This window comes from Camarhynchus parvulus, chromosome Z (assembly GCF_901933205.1).
Source record: "Camarhynchus parvulus chromosome Z, STF_HiC, whole genome shotgun sequence".
NCBI lineage: Eukaryota > Metazoa > Chordata > Aves > Passeriformes > Thraupidae > Camarhynchus > Camarhynchus parvulus.
In genome coordinates, this window is record NC_044601.1 from 37,369,665 (window position 1) to 37,395,322 (window position 25,658).

Here is a 25,658-nt window from a genome sequence, read left to right on the forward strand (position 1 = left end):
TTAAAAGGTTTTGTGAACAAAATAATAAAAGTAAAACTAATTATAGATTTCAGTAGAACCTTGTCTTTATTTATGTAAAAAGAATGCATATACTAGAATACCTGTAATTAAATAATTCAGGATACAGGGACAATTAAGAAGGCTGTCCCAGCAGACACAGTCTAAAGGCAAATATAGTGAAGATGACTGCATGATCATGAAATCCTGCAAGTTTAAAAGTTGTTGCAGATAGCTGACTGAATACAGAGATGATCTTTTTGTTTCCTGGGTTGTTTCAGGTTTTTTTGTCCTTGTTTTTCTCACAGTTCCTTGCCTCCTAACAACTTCACATTTCAAGTATTAGATTTCTAGTTGACATTAGTCTCTAAATTACGAAAGACACCAAAATTGTAAAGATACCATATGTATGAAATTATTGATTTTGAACTAGAATTTGGATAGAATTGTAAGCCTTCAGTTTCAATAGCAAATAAGTAATATTATCTTTGGATTCAACTAAGAGGCTACTTCTAATTTATTTTTAGATTTTCTGTATCATAGCTTAAAACACCCCAAACTTTTCTATTATTTGGCATGTTAGAAAATTGAAGTTTGTTTCTTGCCAGACTCCTTCCAAAGAAGCAGTGTTGATGAGGAAAACTTGAGGTGGGGGGGAGGCTTATTTAAAAGTATGATAATACAGACTACATCATGCGTTTTTCCACCCCCCCACAATAGCCACCGTTGCTCTTTAAGTGGAGAAGATTTAAACAGACAGTGGCAAAATCCAAATCCAGATCTGCATCCCACTATTTACCATGCTAAAGGGTTACTGCAATATCTGGCTGCTATAAAACGTTTGCCTTTGGTAAGTATGTGTGTGTAAGCAATTCTGAATCTTTTTAACTTTATGTATGTAGCTAGTCTATAAATTAAACATTTTGATATGGTCTTGTAAACCATGTCACACTTAAATTTGACTTGGAGAACTGGTCTTCTGCAAACCTCTAGATGTAAATCTGTTACATTGGCTAGGCTAGAAGGTTAAACCTTCCTTAGATGAATCACACACTTTTTTGTCTTAATGAGAGTTAATTATATAAGGGATTTTGTTGCCTAATTCTTTGGAACGTTCAACAGTACTAATAAAAAAATTGTCTTTCTATTACTTTCTTAAAATTTTGATTCCTTATGCCTTGAATTTATTTTGCCAAATTATTTATTATAGGTCTACTGTGATTATCATGGTCATTCTCGTAAAAAGAATGTATTTATGTATGGCTGCAGCATCAAAGAGACAATGTGGCATACAAGTGTTAATGCTGCCTCTTGTGACCTAATGGAAGACCCTGCTTACAGGGTGAGTTTGATCTTTTTTGTACCTTTTATTTGGCATGGGTTTGGAACATCCTTTTCAAATAATATCCTGATCCTATCCTATGCAAATAATGACTCTGTAGCATAGGCAGACTTATTTAAAATCAGTTCTTTTTAGTTTGTGAGTGTACTTCAAAGCACACTTCATGAAGCTTTAAACATTATACTTAGAGTGCTTGATTTGTTTCTGTTTCTTTACACCAATATTCACTTTTTTTTGTGTTTAATATTACTTTTATAGAAAATAGATGGAAAATTTGCTTCTGTGCATTTATAATTGCTAGATTAAAAAACAAGTCATTGAGGCATGGCAAACAATATTCTAGCAACAAGGCAAAAAAACTGGATTGTTCTGAGAGATACTTATTTTTGTATATGGAAATATGCAAGATGCCTTTTTATTTATTCCTTTATATAAAGATGTGTAGTTAAGACGTGTGCCCCTAATTAGGTATATATAATAAACTTGCACAAACACATCCTCTGCATTGTATAAGCTTTCAAAAAGGCAAAAAATTTAGAGAATTACATGGTTCTTGGAGTGTTACCTATTTCTTCTGTGTGTCTCCCTCCATTGCTGCCTCATGGGAACTGCAAACCTGTGTTACCTATAGGTGTGCAGGCTCTGGTTTTTTTTTAAAGATTCAGAGTTAAACTTCAAAAGCATGTGAATGCATGTTAAAACACTTGTTATGCAGCCTTGAGTACAGACGCTTTCTGGTTATTTTTTCTCTTTAAATCTCCTTCACAAAAAAACCAATCTGTGGCTTCTTGATTTTCTTGTGTGATTTCCTGGATGTTGAGCCAGATGCCAATCATGTCTGCTACTCTAACACATGTATGTGGGGCTTTGTCACTTCAGCGTGCACTACTGTAGTGCACAAAAGACAGTAGTAATAAGGGCTGTTGGAAAAAGCATTTCATTTTCGAAAAGGTGAACCAAAATATTTGGGCAAGCTTGCACTAATGGGTTATATATTACTACTGAAATAATAAATTTGAAGCAGTCATGTGTTTTATCTTAACTGACACAAATAAAAACTGGAAGGAACAGTCATTTAACAATAGTCAAATGTGTATATTTGTGTGACCTTTTCACTGAAACTGTCATGTAAACAGAACTGAACTTTGATTCACATGCTTGAAGTGAAATATTCACCTAGTGCTTTGCTAATACAAATGAATTTTATGCGTTAATAAAATAATGCTTTTGTTAGGTCTGTAAATGGGATTTCTGAAACAATGTGCAGTTGAATTAAATACTTATGTGGAGTATGTGGTACGCTTAATTTGAGTAAACTTAGCTAAGTGAGTTAGGAGGGATGGTGATCAGCTGGAGAATTCTGTATTTAATGTATCCTGTATCCTGATCCTTATTCACATGACTAACAATTTTAGTGACTGAACCTGAAAAAAGGGATTTTAAAAACTAGGAAAAGGCCTGAAGACACTATTACTTGAACACAATGAGTTTTGAAAACTCAAGATGGAGAATTGTTTCTTTCTTATTTTTTTAATGCAAACTGCACCAAATTTTCTGGTAATGGTTTGTGATTACATGGTCTCTTTTCACCTCCATCCATATGGAAAATAAAAGAATCACTGTTTATTTTCAAATTGCTGTCCTGCAGGCACTCCCCAAAATCCTGAGTCACACTGCCCCCGCATTCTGCATGGGCAGCTGCAGCTTTGTAGTGGAAAAGTCCAAGGAATCTACAGCACGAGTTGTTGTCTGGAGAGAGATAGGAGTACAAAGGAGCTACACAATGGAAAGCACATTATGTGGATGTGACCAGGGCAAGTATAAAGTAAGAGGATACATCAGTTAATATTTCTTACTTTTTAATTTCTTCCCTTTGCATTGGTATCTTCTTCTGTAACTCTGCTTGCTCAATTCTTGCGTGCTTTAAGCTTTTGAAACCTTTCAAGGTCTGGGTAGGCTAATGTTAGGATGAATGATACAGTTTTCAGCTTTGTAGGTTGCATAGCAGTTATGCTTATGGGCTGTTTTAACAACATTAATATTAATCATTGCTTGTAGCACATGTGTATGCATGCAGTTAAAAAAAGCCAGAACTGTTCTGCTCAACAGATTATTAGGATTGGGTAGTAGTATATGCCAATACTATGATAAAAATTTCCTTTACGTAAGGCAATTTCAGACTTCACCATGGCAGATCATGGTTCTTCAACAGATATTTAGCAGTGTCCCTTACAGAATTTTCCCATATAGCTGGGGAAACAGGCTTACAAATCAAAACACTTTCAATACAGGCTTACCAGCACTAGAAATTACACATCATCTGTGAACTCACATAGTTGTGTGGCTTCTTGATGTAAAATTTGTTTTCATTTCCTATCCTTGAAAAGTGTTAACAGGGCTGCATACCTGAAAACAAAACATGATTCTGTTGGCAGTGTCTCACTACAAGACACCATGCATGGAAGGAGTGGATTTCCTCTGCTTGAAAGCTGAGTTTAGGCATGCTAATCAAGAAAATGACCACAAGCCCCAAATAAGGTGCTTGACAGAAAGAGGATGAGAAGGTTGGGTGGGACAGAAACAAAAAAAAGAGTTGAACAAGATATATTTAGCATATTAATGTATGCTCCAACGTCTGTGCTTATATCCCTATAGAGTAGGAAGACAGATGTTTTGTTGAGAATTTCAGTAGGCCTGTAAGCACTACATTTTGTCAATTAACAACAGATGCATTCCTGCTGTTGTCAGAATATTCCTCAGATGATAAAGCTCATTATAAAGCTTTAAAAAAAGATAACTCATCCAATTTGCTTATTTTGAAATTTTGAAAATATTCTTAGACATGTACCCACATAGCTTTAGCAGTGTTGCTACAGGAAGTACTTAAGAAAAGTGAATTGGAGATGCTTTGTGGACAAACTTTGAAGATGCTTAAACCTCCAAAGCTATTCTTCAGTAATGAAAGAAAAAATGGCTGAATTTTGTGGAAGAATCATTTACTCAAGGGAAGAGCATTCTTTTATGTCATATAAACTAACTGATGAGACTAAATTACTCTTCTGCCATTCATTTTATGGAGTAAAGCAATTTGTGAGCTCTTAGTCATCCTCTGGATATACAGGAAGATTCTTAATTTTTTCTTTACTATGATAATGCTCAGACTTATTAAGAAAACATATCTAAAAAGTCAAGGTGACTGGACTTATCGAAGAGCTGCATTTCTCCAGTGAGAAGATGAAAAAGATGAAAAGGCTTAAGCCCAGGGTCTTTGTGGGGGCTTTTGTTGTGTTTGGTTTATTTTAGATTTATTTGGTTTATTTGAGATTTATTTTGTGAGATTTATACTTACAGTATATAAATTAGGTTACATATCTCAAAATATGTTATTTCAAAACAGAGAGAAGTTGAACTATAGAAATTCCCTTCCCTCCTACTTCCCATCCTAAAGGACATGAGAGTTCAGATCTCAGGAATGGAAACATAAAGATCTGAAACACTTTGCTAGTCTTATTCTGGTTTGGCATCCTTGCTGAATTTTGTTCAAAGCATGAAAAGGATTACTTAACAATTTGGTTCTTTGTGGAAGAAACACTGAATCTTTGCCAAGATGAACATAATTTTTCTTTTTATTCTAATTTATTTTATTTGGACAATGATGAATCTAGACTATTTCCAGCCAGGAAGCTGTTGAGCTGAAGTTAGCTAGTCTTACCTCTATTTAGGGTCTCTGGTGTTAGAGTTGTCTCTGGAAGCAAATTTTTTGGAGCTGATCATATGGAATCTTTGTAGTCTGTTGACAGTAAGTGCTGCAAATATAGGCCAGTCATCTGTGATTCAGGACGTGGAAAAACAAACTTTCAGGTGAAAGAATTCTCCAGAATCTACTATGAAGCATAATTTAGATGCCAGACAAAAGAACAATGTCTTCAATGATTCAAGCCACCTGAAAACAGAAATCAATGACTTTGCTGATTGAAGATTAATACATTTGAAAGTATGCTTGACTTTTAAGTTAATTGAAAAGATTTTGTTATCTGGCAATCTTACAACACTCATAAAGAGAAGACTTGAGGAAATAAGGATTTGGTTAACAAATTTCTCAGTAACTAAGATTTTTCAGTCTTTAGAATTCGAGTTTTCAGAAATGATTATGTCTTTGTAACCTCTGCTCTATAAGAAATCAGAAGATCTACATGATATTTTACTGACCAATTGACTTCTACGAATATTTATATGGCTGTTTTCCTTTTATTAAGTACGTATGATAGGAATATTCTTCTCCACTTGAGGTCATCATCTGCTGTGTGTTTTTTATCTTTGCTTTCAAAGGGCAAATCACTGAGATACTCTATTGATATGAAGGTACCTTCATGACATGCTTAGTAAGGAAGACTTCAACCCTCCATCTAAAATTTTACTGTCTAGAAGAAAGATAGTTGTATAAGATGTAGAGAAAAAAGAAATTACATTTAGTTTAAAAAAAGAAGCTACATCAAGATGGCTTGAGCTTAAAAGCAATGCCTGTAGCACATAAGTAGCTTAGCCTCAGTTAAAGGTACTAGAACAACAGTTGAAGATCATTACAAGATAAAGAAAACAGTGCGATCAAGGCTTCAGTGAAAATGAACTTGACCTCAGGTCCCTTAGTAAGGGCAACTGATGGTGGTGATGGTGACTTCCTGAACCAGACTTTGGATCTTGTTTCAGGGAAATGAAGAGGTTTGGCTGATGGAAGAATCAATTAGGAAATTTGGTATTTGGCATTTGTGCGATATTACATTCTCCCTTATGATTAAAAGAAATGAAAGAAGCAAATCAAGATTTGGCATGAGGCTTTTATCACAATTGTGTAGACCCTTCAGTGTAGTAAGTTCAAAATTTATCCTTCAGGTGTTTCCCAGTTATACACCTCCAATCTGCTCCATTTAGGTTTCTCTTTATCTACATGCTCTTTCTGCTGTGCTAAAAATAGCAGCCACAGAACATGCACACGCTATTTATCTTTATAACAATTGTCTTTGCACTTTTCTTCATGCTGTACTCTTGTCCTTTTTCAACTTAGAGACACTCTGTTAGACATACCTTGACTATAAGGAACCTGCCAACTAACGATAAATTCTTCAGCAACAAATGCAGACGATAACTGGAAAAGTTTCTGAACCATCAAGTTGTGCACATTAGTAACCCGTGTAACAGTGAGATTGCTGTTACCTTTCCCCTTCCTCTTCTACATACTTTGTTGCCTCTTGACCTTAATGTTATTTTAATCTCTTTGGGGCAGGGACTGTGTCTTCCTGTGATTAGCGTAGTGGAGCCCCAGCTATGATTGGGGTCTTCGAAAGTTAATGATGTGCAAACAAATACAAAACAAAGCCAAAAAATTGGTCTCTGTGGATAAGGTACTGCACTGAGTGAGGAGAACTGATTTCTGTTCCCAGCGGGGTCAGTGACATGCTGTGAGACACTGTGCAAATCGCTTCAACCCTCTCTGCCTCCATTTCTCCATCAGTACAGTGAGGATAATTCTTCCTTTATTAATAAGTGCTTTGAAACCTACAGCACAAAAGCATTATAAAAGAGGTAAGTAGTATTACTATTAAGAATAATACTCAACTATTCAACTCTTGTTCACTGCTAACAGGTTTCAGTACCATTTGGCCGGAGGATGGCACTGTTCAGAATCATGGATATAGATTTATCTTTCTTGTTACTAAAAAGCACCTTGTTTATGAGTACTATCAAGGCAAAAAAAGAACTCAGAAGAAAAATCAAACTTTTCTTCTATTAAGTATGTTCAAAACAGCACATGGAGACTGTATGTGTACCATTTCTGGAGCAACATACTTTCTTTTAAACCTTGCATTTTAAAATGCAGTGTCAGTGTGGCAACACATACAAAGCTTGTGTGTCTTTTCCCTGGCTTTTGGTAAAAATTCCTGCTTCATTCTTTTTTGCTTCTTTCATACTTGATGACTTAGCTTACCACCAATTCCTGGCTCTTCTGTTTCCCTGTTCGTATTGTCAAAGCGTCTTTTTAACTAATCTGTATGTTAAGGAGTTGAGAAGATCCAAGCTAAAGTCCTTTTAGATTCTCCAGAGATGCAGAAATTGCAAAGCGGGAAATTGAGTCGAGTTGTACCACTGAATTTGCTAGTGTATATACAGTTAGTACTAGCCAATAACATAACTCTTGAGGCTCAGTCTAAATTACACTCCTTTTATAAAGTAGTTGAGGTCAGAGGTTATGTCCCTATATACTGCACTTCTGGCTAAATTAAAAATGTACAATTACCTGATGGGAGGATTTATTAGATATGTAAACTTGGAGAGCATTACATAAGTTCTACCTTCTAAATAGTTTTTGCAGAGGAAAATGCCTGGCCATATAATTCAAGTTAGAAAAGAGCTATAGATTTTGAGAATTCGTTTGTTAGTTTTAATTACTAAATACGTGAATAAATGCTTTCAGAATTAACACATATAGCCTCTAACTTATAGCGGGGAAGAGACATCTGTCTCATGGAGTAACTGCTGCCTTAGGTAGTCTTACCTATGTGTCAAAACATAGCAATGAATTTGATCACATCTATGATATTAATTCTCTCCTTCTTAAAATTCTGTTTGATGAAATTTATATTGAGAAATCTTGTATTTTAAATTCTTATTTTAAAATAATTTATAGTTATGAACCTAGACATTATCTAGGTTCATATCTCTGCCTCTTTTCCGATACTACTGGGAAAAGATTTGTTAATTTTGGGGTGTTAGAAGTGTAGACTAGGAAGCTCCCAAAAATGTGAATGCGTCTGTTCAACCTTGAAGGAATCATGTAGGTATTCCTGAGTCTTCTCTGATACTCTAAGTGTTTATTCTACAAATTTGATTTGTTCTGTCTTTAAAAGCAAGAGAATGTATTAAATAAAGTAAGAAAATATTAACCTAAAGAGCTATTCTGCAGTATGTGTGCGTTAATCTGCCTGTACCTATTTTGTATTTTTAAATCTTATTTTCAAATTAGGGATTGCAGATAGGTACAAGAGAACTGGAGGAGATGGGAGCAAAGTTCTGTGTTGGCTTGCTGCGTTTAAAAAGAATGTCCTCACCTTTGGAATACAACCTGCCTTCTAGTCTGTTGGATATTGAACATGAGCTGATTGAGTCAAGCTGTAAAGTGACAAGGTAGTACACTTTTATTATATTCTCTTTTTCTTTTGGGAAAAAAAATGCTGTTTCTCAAGTGGTGTAAAGATTCTTTCAAAAATGTTCTTTCACTTACCAAAAACGATGCTGATGTGTTGTGACGTTACTGTAACAATAACCTGAATATGTTGGAGACCTATTGTGTTAATTCAGTTGCTTCAGTGTTTGAAAGAAAACAATACAGACAGAGTTAGACTATATTTCACATTTGCAGATGGGATAAAGACTAGCAATTTTAATGTCATTTGGTAGTTATTGCAGGCCATAAAATTCCATAGTAGGTCTTAGGTCTCAATTGTCTCTTTCAAAGTGGGGTTTTTTTTTTTTTTTTTTTTTTTTGTTTTTTTTTTTTTTTTTTTTTTTTTTTTTGTTTTGTTTTGTTTTGTTTTGTTTTTTTAATTTGCTGTGGTGTTAAAAATGTGTTTAAACAGACTTAAAGTATGTGAGGTAAAGCAGTAAGAACTGTAAGTATTTCTTCCTAACTTTATTTTTCTTATTTCTCCTCTGGTGGAGACATATAATAAGACTTGAAGAATTTAAAATACATGAAATAGTTTGGGTCACTAAAGAAATCTGTATGCTCAGTAACCAGGTTACTAAGTTGCCAGTTCTTAAAGCTGTAGATGGGCTTGCAAATGTATGCATATGTTGCATTTTACCATTCATGTAATTCATCACTGAAGTATCCACATATACATGTTAAATAAGGATGGACAGCAAATAAGTGATTCTGAATGTACAAATATATTTTTCTGAAAATGTCATTGACAGACTAATAAAGCTGAATTCCAGACTTGGAAAAAATATCATTGGAAAGGAGTAAGATTTACATGGTATAATATTTCTATGAATTGTTGTCTGTAGCTCCAGTTTACCTAAGGCAATGGAGTGGAAATTTGGGGAAAAAATGAAATTTGTTTTTGGACAGCTGAAACAAGGAAGTACTTGACAGTAAGACTTACATTGGATGTAAGATTAATAAGCAATTTGTTTGTAGAACATGGAAACCTACCAGAGCTATGGGAGGGCATCTGTGACACCCTATGACAGGGAAATAATTTGTTTTCATCATTCAGACCCATCAGTGTTCCTGGAGTGTTGAGTATTGAGAGAAGTTGGAGCTTGTTCATGCTTACCATTTACAGATAATAATGAAAAGCAAAGCATAAGCTAAAAGGTGGTAAAAACAATAGGAGTAACAGGAGGATGTCTTAGGAAAGTGGTTAAAAGTGTATGAATAGTAGGGGTGATATGCTGGCTCCAGGGATAGTTGGATCTCCGCAGTATCATTTGCTCACTAGCTGAATGTCAGATGTTTGTAATGACTAAAATTTTACTATCAGAACAAGTTTCATGCTGGGTTAAACTGAGTTAGTGATTCCTGGAAAAGATAGTGTCAGAAGGTGGGTTTGGGGTAATCAAAGAACTTCTGTAAGTGTGTAAGTAGTAAAAGAAATTTTAGGGGAAATATGGGCCTACAGGTGAATGGGACAGGAGCCCTGGTGACACAGGACATGTGAAAGGCTGAGGTACTGACTTCATCTTAGTGTTTACTAGAAAGATCAGCTCTTGGTGTGCTAAGGACCCAGACACTGGGGAAGAATTAGAGCAAGGAAGGCCTGCCTGTGGTGGGAGAGGAATGGGTTGGAGAATACCTGAGTGAGCTATTCTTACCTGGGTCCAGAGGTCCTCATAAGATGCACCCACAAGTACTAAGAGAGCTCACTGATATCACTGTGAAGCCACTCAATAATTTTTGAAGGATCATAGTGATTGGGACAGGTGTTTTCAAAGGAAATCATATGTCCTGCCTGTCTTCAGGAAGAACAAGGAGGAGGATCCAGGGAATTACAGGCTGGTCAGTCTCACTGTGATCCCTGATAATGTGATCAAACAACTAGTCCTGGAAAGTATTTGCAGCTATTTGAAGAGGGGGTGTTCACGAGTAGTCAACATAGGATCCTTCCCCTCTCCTCGGCACTGGCAAGGCCTGCACACCTGGAAGACTGTGTTGTTCAGTACAGGAGTGTCATGGACCTTCCAGAGATAGTCCAGTGAGGAGCTCCTAAGATGTTGAAGGGTCTGATGTTCCTCTCACAGGAGATAATGATGAGAGAGCAAGGACTGTGAGTCTGGAGTAGAGGAGGCTCAAAAGGCCTGCATTATCAATGTATACAAATACCTGAAGGGAGGTTGTAAAGACGGTAGAACCAGGCTCTTCCAGTGGTATCTGCTGACAGGCTAAGAGCACAAACTATAGAGGAAATTGCATTAACCATTAAATACATAGAAAGGTGCCCTAGGTTTGGCCAGAACAGGGTTAATTTTTTACCGTAAACAGAAGGGGGCCTGGCCAGACCCTACTGTTATTTGATACCATCTCATCAATTGTCAGGGGCTGGAGTAAGAGACTCCCTCATTTCTGGTCAGGCTGGGGGGGAGAGAAACTGTGGCAGGTGAAGAGTCTGGTATTGCACTTTCTATGTAAATTATTCCATTGTGTTTTACCTTTTGTTATTAATGTCGTTGTTGCTTCCTTCCTTCTTTCATTGATGCTTCCAGTAAATTGTTGTTATCTCATCTTGTAATTTTTACCTTTGCTCCTTTAGTTCTTAACACCATTCCCAGAGAGGGGAAGGAGAAGGGGGTGGAGGAGGCAAGCAGCATCTGGTTCGGGAAAATCTTGGTGGGGGCACTGAGCCACAACAAATTTATATATATATGGTCATTGTGAGGATGCTCAAATAGTGGAACAAGCTTCCTGTGGAGGATAGTCTTGTCCCAGGGGATATTTGAAAGCTGTCTTGATGTGATCCTCAGCAAACTGGGTGGCCCACTAGAGCAAGGATGCTGGACATACGGCCTCCTGAGTTTTCTTCCAAAAAAGAAAATATTTTCCCCTGCTTTGTGAAAAAGGGGAAAAGTCTACAAGTCTTTTATCAAAAGGTACTGAATGCTGGTGATTTGGGAACTTCAAATTTAAGTGCTAGTGTAGGTAATTAGAATACAGGGTTCTAAAAAATCACAGATTAGTTGCATTTGTCTCTCTCAGAATTTAAGCAGCCAAGATCTTGTTCCCGTGGCATTTCTGTCGTAAATGCCATCCTGGTTCCATCCAGGACAAGTTTAATTTTTGCAGTACCTAGGAGGGATGTTATTCTATACCACCTCACATCATTGTCAGGCACAGAGGGAGGGGACTCTCTTCAGGGAATAAAGGGTCCTCACAGTGGAGAAAACAGAGTCGATGGAGCAGTCTGGTATTCTGTGGATCATTTCTTTTCTTATATATTTTTATTATTAATATTGTTGCTGTTACCCTTCACTTTCTTATCCCATTGCTGTTTCCAGTAAATTGTTCTGATCTCAACCTTTGTGATCCTGTATTTTGTCCCTCCAGCTGGCAGGAAGGGGAAGTGGCACATGGTTTTGCAGGAGTACTGAATTGGAGAATACTGTTCTTAGACCGTAACATATGCTTTAATAATTTTTTAATAGTAATTCTTCCACAAATACAGGCTGGCTGTTAAGCAGTTTCACTTGACAGCTATTGTGGATGGCATCTAAATGATAGCCTTTCAGCCAGCACATGTGTTTCTTGAGTTCCTCATGTGCAGCATGTTTAACTTGGAAATTGTGCCTACATGTTACACCTATTTATCATACTTTTTTTTTTATTTGCAGCTACAATTATATGTTAATAAGACTGTAATATTTTTCCCATTCATGTTATATCACTGTCAATTTTATTAGAACTAAAGCTGCAGCATAAATATGTCTCTTTGAAATATTAAATTTCAGTTACAGCATTTTGAATCAAGATGTGGTTGTGAGCTATTAATCCATGAGAGTGGCATTGAAAAACAGCTCCAGATTCCCATGTAACTTTATATTACTGGCTGCCTCAGGCATGGGATCTCAATTTTCTATTGCGTCTTGGGTTTAAGTGAGCATGCTAGTTCACAGGTAATGGCTATTGTCTGGAAAAAAGTTTTCTGGAAAAACTAGCCATTATCTGTGAACTAGTCATTATCTGCTGGATTTCTGTTTGTTAAGGTTACTTACGGTGGATTTTCCATACCGAGAGCATCTGTTGAATTGAGGAAAGCCATATCATACACAAGTCACCCCCCCTTAGTATCTGCTAGGAAGCTAAAGACACATCAAAACCATTTTAGTATCAGAATGGAATAAAAAAGGGTGAGATGGCATGTTTGCTTTCTCTTTGATAGCAAACTTCAGTAATGCTAGATGAGAAGAGGAACAAATGGAAACGCATAGCTTGTTTTAATGTTATGAAATACAGCAAATCATGGTCTATTAATAAATGCACATAGTTTGAACTTCCTTTACCAGCTAAAATAGTTCATTGATACAGCTATGTCTAAAAAATTATGTATGAAAACTAATTGCATGTGAAGTACAGCCATGCTGGGAACAGGGGAGAACTGAGCTGCCTCTGACTTGGTTTACATTTCATTGCTGGGAAATGAGTGGCCCAGGGACTGTTCTAGCCTGGATTTTCAGAAAGTACTGATAAAAGACTTAGTCCTACATAAACATAATGTTGTTGACTACATATGAGCACAGGTAAAATGTAACATTAGGCTCATAATAAGCTTACTATTACTGAGACTCTATGTGGAAATATTTATAATGCAGGTCTGTGAAGAAAGTAACCAGTACTCTGGAACTTAAAAAAACTCAGCAAGTTCAGTTCCATCCAAAAGACTAGATCATGAAAATCACAAAAATAATTCTACTGCAAGATGAAATATTCAATTGGGGAGAGAGATGATTAAATAACTTCATTCAGTGTATTAAAAGTGAATTTATACCTAGAAATTCTTTTTTAAAAATGGTTTCCCCTAACATGACCTTTGGATGTTACACAGCTAACAATGGTGAAAGGTGATAACCAAGTGCTTCTGCGCTAAAGAAATTAGGAGTGTGGGAAAAAAATCAGATTCTGTACATGTAAGAGTTAATATTTTTAACCTATATGGAACACTGACATAAGAAACGTTGAAGTTTATTGGAGGAATCTGTTAACAACTGTTTAATTTTTAAGTCCTGATGGCTTTGTTTCTTAAAGTCATTAAATGTAAGTCTAAGAACACTCAAACATAAAACAGAAAAATATGCAGCATTAAGTGAGAAAATAGGTACACTGCTCTCAGTGTTCACCTAGCAATACTGTATAACTTGGTGAGAATCTGTGATGGAAAAACTGAATGTGTGGATTCAAACTATTTAATTTAAAATATGGCATTAAGACTGAAATGTGTTGTGTGTTTGTACCTGGGTTTCTGAGCCATCTGATGTCCCTGACCACATCAGGGGAGTTGGAACTAGATGATTGTTAAGGTCCATTCCAACCCAAGCCATTCTATGACAAATAAGAAATGACAACTTTGTTCACAGAACCTCCAATATTAGCAATAAAAGTGCCGCATATTATTCAAGTTTGCACATTATCTTCTTTTATTCTTTGCCAAAGGGATCAATACTGGCATAGGTGAAGTTAAGAGGTGGTCTCATTCTTTTGTTGCCAGAGGCTGAGAAGCAGAGTTCTGCTGTATACCTTAGGCCATATTTAAAAAAGTCTTTTCAGCCAAGGTGTGCATTTATTGTTCACTTCAGTGGTAGAAATATACAAAGAACATCTGTCAAGCCAAGTTTATAAAGCTTTTTTCTCTTCCTCTTCAGAGACAGTCATAGGTCAGAATACAGTCAGACAGTTTCTTGTTTTATATGCCCAAAGTTCAATTCTCACTTTTCTAGTTCAACAAAGAACTGCTTATACTTTCTTTATGATTTGCTGCTTTTTACTTGCGATTAGAGACAAATGAGAAGCTACTTACAGGAAAAGCAGGTAAAAAGTTCATCCATAGGAAGTATAAAACAAAATATTTTTACTCAGCTGTAGCATTCCTGTAGGGTTACAGTAGAGCAATTACTAAGATTGTAGTTACTTCCTTTATTTTTGGATATTACTAGTATTACTTTTTACCAAAGCACAGTTTTAATGGTTTCAAGACTAAGCAGGCAAGTTTAAACACAGAAGCACTGATTACATTTTTTTGCAAATGATTTTGAGTGTTTCTCAAATTCTTTTTGGTTTTCCAGGTTGCAATTATGATGACCAAGTACACATTAATGTTTTAGAACATATTGCCAGTATTTCATTACACATAGGCTGAGTTTGCATGAGTTTCTTTTGAACCACGTCTGAAACAAGAAAAATAAAGCGATAAGTAGATTTATTTCCCTCTGGCAGAGAACTTTAACCTTTTATGTGATGAATAAAACACTTCATTTTTCTTTAATTATTTCCAACCCATTTGACAGTGTTTTCATCTGAGTTCCAAATGGAAAAGATTAGACTAAATGTAATACTGGTCTTGTGTTGAGAATTGTAGTTGTTGTGCTGACAGGTTTGATAGAGTCTATATGCAATGAAAAAAAACATATGACCACATTCATAACTGTTATGACTTACTAGTCTTATCCTCTGCTCAAAAATTTGACCACTTTTTGGAAATTCTTATCACTTCAATGATTCTTTTGAGGCTCATTGGTGTGTTCTAGAACATGGTGTAGTTGTGTTTGTTTTGATTTTATTATAGCAGAGAAGCAGACTGAGCTTTGGGACCCTACATGTCTAGAAAGTGGTAGAAAAAGCAGACAGCCAAAAGGAGCTGTGGGAAGGGAAAAACTTGATGAAAAAATCCATTTCATGCACTTAGTTTTACACTTGAGAAAAAACATCAGACTGGTTAGGCAAGGAGTGACTGGTATATGCAGTGGGAGTGTGTACAGAGTCTTACAAGGCATTTCTCTATAGGCTGTCAGATAAAATCTGGTTTTGCCCTATTTTTTCCCTCCCTCTTAATAACTCTTAAACTTTGCCCAGACATTTGGATATTCCTAATCTTCTTCACGTGGGACTAAAGGTTTTTTCCTTCTTACTCTCCTGCAGCGTTGAAGGTTTTCTTGGCCTTTCTTCCAGTACCTAAGGAGTACGGCTTTGTCAAAAAGAAGGCATCTTATACTGCAGCTTTTGTCCAGTCTGTCCCATTCTGAATGTTGGAAGAAAAACCTATTAAAAATCAGATTCAGAATTCCACTTGTGGGCTTGGTAGCAGTGCCCATGCACCAGATCCCTGCTCTGGCCTCAGTGAAAGTGATTGCTTTTAATTCTGTGTAGACTGTAGTATTCAGAGTACTGTTTGTCTTCCCTAGTGCAAAATGAGGAAACTAGTAATCAAGGGGAAAACACCTGAACAAACAAAAAACCAGTAAGTGCGATAAACTGCTTATATGTTCTTCATACCATTCTTTAAAGTTTTCTTCTACTCTTGATGGTATGGCCCAAATACTACTATGGCCTACAGTAAATGATTGGTGAATCCCAGCTGATTTGATTCAGTTTTGAATTTCATAAAATATATTTCAGGGTGAGAACACATAGAATATGTCGATGTTACTTGTGATTAAGCTGTGGAGTAAAATTTTGTAACTCTAAATGTGAAGATACTTAAAAAAATAATTAAAGAGGATTTGGATGTCCAGCTTCTTATGGCTTGGAAAAGCATTGGATACATCTTGTTGAACCTTGGAAATTCCCTTGAGAAAATTTCCTTATTACTTACAAAAACTACATAGGTTAAAAGCAGCTGAACTGGACAGCACTTGTAGTTGTTTGTGTGATGTTGCCTCCTGCAGCAGGATTGCTAATCTCCAGAAGAGAATATAGACACTAAAGAGAAATTAGAGGGGAAAATATGGAGAAACAATTCCTCCGTAATACTTTGTAACTGTCTTTCTCATTGAAGATTTTTTTTCCCCCCCATGACAAAGCAGTTTTAAAAGAAATCATTAGTACTTCAGAATTCTGTCTGCTTCCTTTCCCAACTCCCCACGTAGCTGCAGCTCTCCATACTTTGACAGGGAGTATTTCTTAATTTTTTGTTCCAAAGTTGTAAAATGTATACACATCTCCTGGAGTGTCAAAAAACTGCAGATCTCTATGGGGTTCAAATTGGTAATGGTTGCGTCTACCTTGTGGATTAATTTTTCTATAATTGAGTCTTGTGGATAATGAAAAATCCCAAGTAGATCTTTTATGGGACAATAAAAATATTATTTTGAAAAAAATATACCATGTTTGTGAAAAGGTTTATTAGGTTTTAATATGTTTTGAGCATTAATGTAAATGAAAAATACATGGTAAGGTACTATCGTTTTTAAAAATAATAGAGTCATAGCATGGCTTGGATGGGAAGGGACATTAAAGATCATCTAGTTCCAACTCTCCCCCGGCATGGACAAGGATGCAACCCACTAGATTAGATTTCTTGCAGCCCCATCCAACCTGGTCTTGAACACTTCCAGGGATGGGGCATCCACAGGTTCTTTGGTCATCTGTTTCAGTGCCTCACCACCCTCACAGTAAATAATTTCTTCCTAGTATCTAATCTAAATCTCTTCTCTTTTAGTTTAATAACATTACTTCTTGTCATATCCCTTTCTGACTGTGTAAAAAGTCATCCTTCCTCTGTCTTGTAAGTCCTGTTCAGGTACTGGAAAACCAGAGTGAGATATCACTGGAGCCTTCTGTTCTTAAGTCTGAAGAACTTTAGCTCTCTCAGCCTGTCTTCATAGGAGAGATGCTCTAGCCCTTTGAGCAGCTTAGTGGCCTCCTCAAAACTCACTCCAAGTTGTCCATATCTTTCTTGTGCTGGGGACCTCAGAGCTGGATGCAGCACTCCAGTTGGGATCTCCCCAGAGCAGAGCAGAGGGGCAGAATCCCCTCCCTCACTTTGTGGACCATGCTGCTTTGGATGCAGCTCGGGACATGGTTGGCTTTCTGGGCTGCAAGCTCACACCAGTGGCTCATGTCCAGCTTTTCATCCACAGGGCTTTGCAGGGCTGGTCTCAATGACTTCTTTTCCCAGTCTGTGCTTTTGTCTGGGATTGCCCTGATCCAGTTACAGAACCTTGCACTTGAACTTGTTGGACTTCATGAGGTTCTCTTGGGCCCAGTTCTTAAGCTTGTCCATTTGGATGGCATCCTGTCCTTCTGTTGTGTCAGCTGCACTGCTCACCTTTGTGTCATCTGCAAAGTTGCTGCAGGAGCACTTGATTTCACTGTCAGTGTCATTGAGGAAGGTCTTGAAGGGCACTGGTCCCATGACAGAGTCCTGAGGAGCCCCACTTGTCACCAGCCCCCTTTGGACATGGAGCCTTTGACCAAAACTCTCTGGCTGCATCCATTCAGGCAATTCCTTGCCTATCAAACAGGCCACTCATCAAATCCGTGTCTCTCAGATTTGGAGATAAGGATGTCACATGGGACACTGAAGCCCTTAGAGAAGGCTAGGTTGGTGATGTACGCTGATCTTCCTGTGCTAACTTTTGTAGTCATCCCATCATAGAAGGCCATCAGATGGATAAGACATGATTTGCTCTTAGTCTCCAGGTGTGGAGAGAACACTGTGTTTCTGATCCCTTCAACGTCTTTCCAAGAGACATGAAATCCCTTTTGATATTTCACAGTCTCATAGTTGCAGCCTTATTCAACCCTGCATGAAAGCATAGGAGTGGTTGATAATCCTCTGGTTTTACCAGTCTTGGTAACCTCTTTGTGACATGATGAAAGTGGCCCTGATAGGCAGGAAATCTTGCTTGAGAGGCTGAAGGGTAAATGGCTGCTTCCCTGTGTCTCAGTGAGAATTCTCCAGTAATTGCCATGCTTCACGCACTTTTGGTGGCACTCATTCTCATATGAATGGTTGATTGTACCAGTTTTGTGGCATTGTCCTTTTCTTGTGCTTGACTACATATTGTGGAGTTTTCTCCTCTGAACCTCATACTGTCATATTTGTTATGTAGGGGGCAGTTTGGTAGCAAGGGGGAGACTCTTTTGCTCCAAGCAGAGATGAGGTCCAGTCTCCCTTGCCTTACAAATCAATCAATCAAGCCTATCTCAGGGTTGGATGCTAATGTACCTTCTGTTTCCAAGGTCTTCCAAGGCAGCAGCTGCCTCTCTGCCTTTTTCAGTGCATAATCCCATACCTCAGTCTCCTGCTTTGATTCCCAGATTGTATGCTGCCTGATGAATTTCTCACACAACATGGCAACCTGCAGGAGGCAGGTTATCCATCTGGGCACGGTTGCACACATGACAACTACCTCTGCCTTCAGGGCCCAGGGGGGCTTTCAGATTATGGAGTTTCCTGCAGCTGAGGGTCCAGATGGTTCTTTTAGTCTTCAGCAATTCTATTTGGGTCTAGACATATACCCAAGGTGACTGTGGTCTCTCTTGGTTTTAGTCTGACAGCTGTGATGTGTAGATGCCATTTTTGTTACAGAAGGAGACTCCCCACTAGAATTAAGTGGCCTTTTCTGCATGCCTTTCCTGGAGAACTGCTGTGCCACGTCCTGGCCATGGCACCATGCCCTGGCCACTCGCACTTTCCGGAGCCGCCTAAATCTGCTGGCAACACTCACCATGTCAGCCTCACTCATGAGAGTTGATGGTTGCTGGTGGGTTTCTCAGGTCTTACTCATGTTTCTCTGACTGTGGAGGCCCTGCCCAGCTTGTTCTAGTGCTCAGCCCCCAGAACTTGCCCTGGCTGCCACTGCTGTTGCTGCTATCACTGTTGTGTGTGCCTGGCTGACCTTAATAATTAAAGTATGCTTTAATTAATAATTAAAATACATTTTAGAAAAATATCGTATTAATTCCTAAATTCAGTGTATTCAGTGGCAGGTAATGAAGAAAATACTCTTTTAAATGAAAGAGATATTCTTAAAGTTCTTAATAAACTTGAAGACCATAGTATTATATCAGGTGTATTAATCAGGCATTGAGGAATTCATCTTTTTACCCATAAAATGTTTAGGTAAGATATGCAAAACTTCAGAATTTCATATAGTATTCTCTTTCAACATCCATGACTTCAAAGAAAATACACAAATTGTGGCATCCTTTGCATTACAGTATTGTAGGTGTGGGATAAACAACCTCTGCTAACCTGAGCAAAATAATAGTTTCCTTTAAAAGAAAAAGCAGGAGGTGTAGAGTAGAGGAAGAAGGAGCAAGTTAATTAGAAAGAGCCCAAGGGAAAAGTTAGGAAATTAAAACCCATAGAATCAGCATGACAGCAGCTAAAAATATATCGCTACAAGATACACTGAGGGTGGGGAGCAGCAGGGAGGAAAATAAAGAATTTGATTAAACAGTAAGACATTTTTTCAGGTGTTTGATTTCTATATTTCTTCTGATCCAGCCTCAGTAAAACAGTGGAATAATAATTACACTTCTCAGATTCATACTAACCTTTAGAACAGAGATTACTGAAAAGTTAAATATTCAAGGCTAACATTTGCTACATCAAAAGACAACATCTCATGGGAAAGCAAATATACAAGCAGTATGTGACACAGTTTGGATACAGTTTTATGAGGAATGAAAACTTAGGAAAGTGGAAAAAATAACCTTAGTAAATATTATAGTATTATTTGAGTAATAGAGAATTGAGAAGTCGTGATGTGCTGCTCTGGATGGTATTAGAAAGCAAACTCTATTATGCAGTAGATTTCAGAGACAGTTTTTATTTTAAAGTTTTATGTATCTTTCTAAGTAGCATCTGTTCTAATCTTTGATCTATTCTAATGGTACTTCTCTTGAATAGAGAAAATAACATATAATGTTGATTTTTGCTTTATTAAATGTGAGACATATCCCTCAGTTCTGGATGTACATGTGCCAGAGCAAATGTCTAAAATGTGTTAGGACAAACAGGTTGGCTTTTAATGACTGCTAACAGTGCCTGAATTTTCACAAGTTAGGGGCATGCCTACATGTTTACACATACATGAGTAGGTAAAATAAATGGGTACAACTGTTAAAAAAGTATACTGAATAAGTATACTTGTGTGTTTTTCAAGACGATATAACACAGGACATATTATATGAAATGACAAGACACTTTGAAGAGCTGAACTATGTGATTTCCTTGTGTGCCCAGTTCTGTGGTTGTTTTCCATAAGGTGGGCTTTGTTGGTTGCTTTCTCTAAACAGGATGAACTATGTTAGTTTAGTATCCAAATAATGACATTAACTAAAAGAGTGGATAGAATTTTTCAGAGCTTTACTGTTCTATATACCTCACTAAGATGAATTTTTATAAGTGATTACTCCAATGCCTTAAACATCCCATTGTCACTGGTTGAATATTTCTCCTTGACATAGCTCATTGTAGTTTTCTGTCAGTGTTCAGAATTATGACATAATATTGGGTCAATGTTCAGATTTAATGGCTCAATTTCCTATGAATTACACAGTCTATTCTGTGTGGATTTAACTGAAGCATGGATTCCTTGCATATGAAAATTAATTAATCGGTACCTGTGTTAAGTGATGAGAAGCACAAATTGAAAAAAATCTGTGGACTTGTCAGAACGTGATACATCCGAAGTCCCTTTGATTTGTTTCTTTAAATAAATGAAGCATTTAAACTTTTTCTTTCCTCAACTTCTTCTTTCCTTAAAGGCATTGTTGGTATGTGGTGACTTCCTAGGGCAGAAAGCATCACAGGATGAAAGAACAAAAAATTTGTATTCCTTTGCTGGTTCTCCTACAGGTGCTTCATGCAAAATATATATCCTTATTGTATGTTGGGTTCACCATATGTGAAATGAAAGAGACTTCTTAGCAAAGATCCTGGTTATTTTCTTCACTCTTTGTCTCTCCTAAAATGGAAACAATTTTGTTATAAACACCCAGTTCATTAACCATCAGTGAGTTATTGCCCTAATTACAGCTTAAATAACTCATAAAGTATTTTGATTTGTGGAGCTGTCTGTTTCGCATAGCTAATAGACAGGCTTGTTTAGTGAACAATGATACAGATAGTTTTGAATGCAAATATTTTTTCCCCCCCCTATGCTAGGGAACAGTTTTTCTCCCGGTATTTGAATTAACTGTCAACAGTACAAAATGCTACAATATGGCATGTCATTGAGGTTACAGGTAGAGGAAGAATACAGTGAAATTGATTTATATTGAATAGAGATAGCATTTCAGATTTGAAGTGGTGCAGCTGAGCTCCTAAAAGGTCTTCAGAAAGAAGCAGTGATTAGTCCTTTTAATTATAAAGCCACAGACAAGCTAGGTTTTGTGTATCTTCAGAGAAAATTAATTAAAATTATTATGCAAATATTTCTACAAGTTCTTTATGATGTTTCTCAATAAGAACATTCTCACTGTTTTGTATGAGTTATGTGTGATTTGATTATTAGGTAAAATGCATTACAAAACGTTTTTCGGGCTTAAAATGAATGTAAAAATACTTATCAAATATTTAGGAGTACTTAGTGCTTATAAGCAGATAGCTTTTTATCTCCCAAGTAAAAGTGGGTCTGCAAAACACTTTTCTGCCTCCCCTGTCATCCCTTTCTCTGTTCTAGGGAGGTGAGAGGATCCAAAAGTTGTATTTTAACCTTTTTTTAGTTAACACTAAAGTTCTTCGATGCTATTAGTTAAGGGCATAAGCTGTTCTGTAGGCAGAGCATCAGTTCACTAAGTGCATTGCCACAGAGTTGCAATGCTTGACAAATCTTAACTTTTACCAGGATACAAATGTGTGAGAATCTGATGGGAGTTAAGTGATTTGTGTGGGAACTTAATTGTAGGTGTAACCATGATCCCTTGTTCTGTCATCTCTGATATGTATAAAGTAATTGGTTACAGTGCTTTTCAGTAAAGTGTGTGTTTCAATAAAATACAGGGGTTTGTTTATACCCTACCACAATGGCTGTGTCCTTAGGTAGTTGGATTCTTCTTCAGCAGTTTCTGGTACTGTTGTATTTACATTAAATTCTTATGGGCCATTAGTGTAGCAGGTTTGTCATGGGACATTTGGATAATGAGTTGTATATGACTAAGTATATAGTTCAAGGCATTACAAGCATGAATTTGTCTCTCAGTTTTTTACATGCATCTAAAAAGCCAGACCCATTTCAGGTAATCTGCCCCTTTCCTGAGGTAATTTTTGGATTACTGTATGTTGGGAAATGGACAGGCACATGGTCTGAATGTGTTAATCCAAATAATACTTTTAACGTGATTCATGGAGCTTCTTGTTGTTATAGCCCCACTACATATGTTTTGGACGAAGATGAGCCTCGCTTCCTTGAAGAAGTTGATTACAGCGCAGAGAGTAATGATGAAGACGTTGAATTAGCTGATAATGGGGGTGATTATGAGGCAACTAATCAAGATGATGGACTTTCAGACCCAGATTCAACAAGGATACACCTTTCTTGAACCAGCTTTGCTGCCAATAACAGAAAATAAAGTATCCTGAATTTCCAGTCATATACTTCCTTGCTGTTTTCTACAAAGGGGATAAGCTTCAGTTAACACAAATGACTGGGGCCTGCATAGCTCAAGGACAGTAAATATTTCTGATAAATTTGCATTTGGTTTATTTAAGGAGTTCTGTGTATTCTTTAAGCCCTAAATAGATAAATTTATTTACCAGTTCATTTTCTACTAAATAGTACTGCATGGCATTTTGTGTCCTTAAACCCCATCTTCCAGGGGAGACAGGGTTATAATCCAGAGAAATGGATTATAATTTTTAGTGTGTCAGAGTACAGAAAATAATTTTTTGTGGTACAGTTCTTTGAGTTGCTTCCTGAAAAATGCATATGTACAGTTTTTCTAAATTAATTTGTGTATGTCTGTGTATATGCGCGTGTGTATACTGAGGTGAAGAGGTTATTTTTTGACATTATTTCAATGATACTTGATTGTGTTTGAAGCAATGCAGTGCCTGCTCTGAAACAATTCAGTAATTACTAAATTAAAAATGAGAACATGATGTATGAATTTTTGCACTTGTTTCTTGCTTCTTATGATTATGTGGTTTTGCCACAGTATGAAGTGAAAATTCTTACTAATATCTGTTCAGAGTTCAGGAATTTTGCACAGTGACCAATGCAGCCTGTGCTTAGAAGAACTAGACTCTTGTATAAAACTCACCCACAAGATAGGCATGGTTTAATTTGAAGAAGTTTTCTTGTTAAGTGTACTTGTCTCCAGGAAGAGGTCGGGTATGTACACTCTATGTATATTCAGCTACACGGCTGCTCCATTTTTCTTGTTGAATATGACGTAGTTAAAAACTGTTCACTTTACCGGAGGCACATTGACCATATACCCAATCCAACTGCTCTAAGGGGGATAGTGCATTTCGGTTTAAACCTTTTTGCCTGATTGCAACCTTGTGCTAAGTCTGCTCTGATAAGAAGATTGGACTGTAACTTCCTGAGGTCGATTCCAGGCTGAATAATTATTCTGTGGTTCTGTATTCTTCATGTTTAAAGTCAAGCTGTCAGGTATGGGATTTGCACTTCTTCATCTTCTCCTGTCATCTTCTAATTCTTATTGCCTCTTGCCTCTGCTTAAAATAAGATCTAATAGAGAAATGAGGAGGGCTGTAGTCCATGGTTTACAGAATTGACATGTTTTGCAATGAAAAATACTTTTCAAAAATTATTTTTACTTGATGTGACCCAGTTGTGGCATTCATTTTCTTCTCTATGTGCAAGGGCTTTAAGAACATGAAGAATAACATTTCTAACTTATACTAGGTTTTTAACTGATGAGGCTTTTCTCTGTTTGTTGTTCCAAATAAAACTGTATTTCAGAGGGGAAGGGCATCTTCAGTAGAGGGATTAAAAAAGAATAAATTTTATGAGAATTAACTGTTTCAGTTAACTGTTTTTCAGCCAGGGGTTGGATTTGCACCAGGATCTGTTCTTTCAAATTCAGCATTGTTTGGTAATGCCTGTCCATGCTATCCTGATTCTGAAACTGGGGAAGGGGTTTTGATTCCTTGTTACATGCAACTGTATTTTTGTTTGATGACTTAAATTTATATTAATAAAGATATGGAGAGAGGTAGGGATGGAAAACATGGAAAAGTTGGAAACATTTAGAGTCTTGTTCCTTTATAAGTTTTTCTCTGTGGAAGTTCTTTCCTTGTGTTCTGTGAACTACATACTGTAAATAAGAAAATTTATTTATTACCCTGTTGAAGAGGAGTCCTCTGCATTGAAAATAGAGGAATTTGGGAACCTGTCAAATGGAAGAATTAACTTTGCCACAGAATTTGAATTATTTCTGTCCAATGACAGCAGTTCAAAATGCTCATGTTGCCCTGTCAGTCTTATACTAGTTATCTGCATAAATAGATTTTCATCCTTAAGGGCTCTTACTTCAGTGGGAGTAGTATTAATAAATAAATTAATCATAAACAATTTCACTTAAATTTCAGAGAATGCAGGATGCCACATGTTTGTTAACTGCATTGTGCATGTCTTCTTAGGTTTCATTTGAATTTGTATTAATCTTGGAAAACTATTTTTATACTACTGGCAAGACTAGAAATATACTTCATCCATTTAGAAAGAATTGTGGCTTAGTAGTACAAAATTGTCCTTTTCTCCTGAGTATGTATATATATTTGTTCTTCTCATGACTCCTACTGCTTTTAATCTGTGCAAAAGAAGAGTTATCAGCTATATAATGTCTCAGAAGAACATGTTTATACATTAGATTGTAATGCAGCTATGCATTAGATGTCACTTAGGCATTAGATGTCACTCTGGCAGCTGTTGGTCTGACCTTCTGCCAGTGTAATTCCAATGCAAGAGATGAAATTTTGTCCCTATCTTACACATTGTTGAAAATGCAAAAAACAAAGATAGTTACCTCAAACATTTTCCAGTACTTGCCTTTTGAAAGGTAAAGTCTCCATTCATGCTCACGGGGATGCCAGTTCATGGGAAGAACTGCTGCAGTGAGAACTGCTCCATACTGTTTATTCCTTGTCCAGTACCTGTTGCCATTGTTGCAGTGGTGTTGACAGACATGCTGGTGCCCCTATTTATGTGTTTTGGTGGGAAGTCTGGTGTTTGGCTGAAAAAGAAACAGCTAACACTTTGAGCATACATTCCATTCTATTACTGTGGCATTTGCCCTGAAGAAATGGGCAGAATGATAGCAAAGAATGGCAGCATCTTGGACTGTCACAAATCA

The 25,658-nt window shown here is 36.9% G+C and overlaps 1 protein-coding gene across 8 annotated transcripts in view; it reads left to right on the forward strand.

The window, feature by feature from the left end:
- The window catches only part of AGTPBP1 (ATP/GTP binding protein 1), a 72,064-nt gene extending 48,620 nt beyond the window's left edge, over positions 1-23,444 (forward strand). For 3 of the 8 annotated variants that reach the window (XM_030968269.1, XM_030968267.1, XM_030968270.1), the window contains exons 23-27: positions 718-847; positions 1,208-1,339; positions 2,988-3,164; positions 8,358-8,518; positions 22,703-22,877. In XM_030968269.1, coding sequence (XP_030824129.1) covers positions 718-847; positions 1,208-1,339; positions 2,988-3,164; positions 8,358-8,518; positions 22,703-22,877 — 775 coding nt within the window. Of the gene's footprint in view, positions 1-717; positions 848-1,207; positions 1,340-2,987; positions 3,165-6,620; positions 8,519-22,702 lie in introns of those variants that run through there. The other 5 variants (XR_004061486.1, XM_030968271.1, XM_030968272.1 and 2 more) reach the window with 5 other exon arrangements.
- Positions 23,445-25,658: the final 2,214 nt, after the last annotated feature.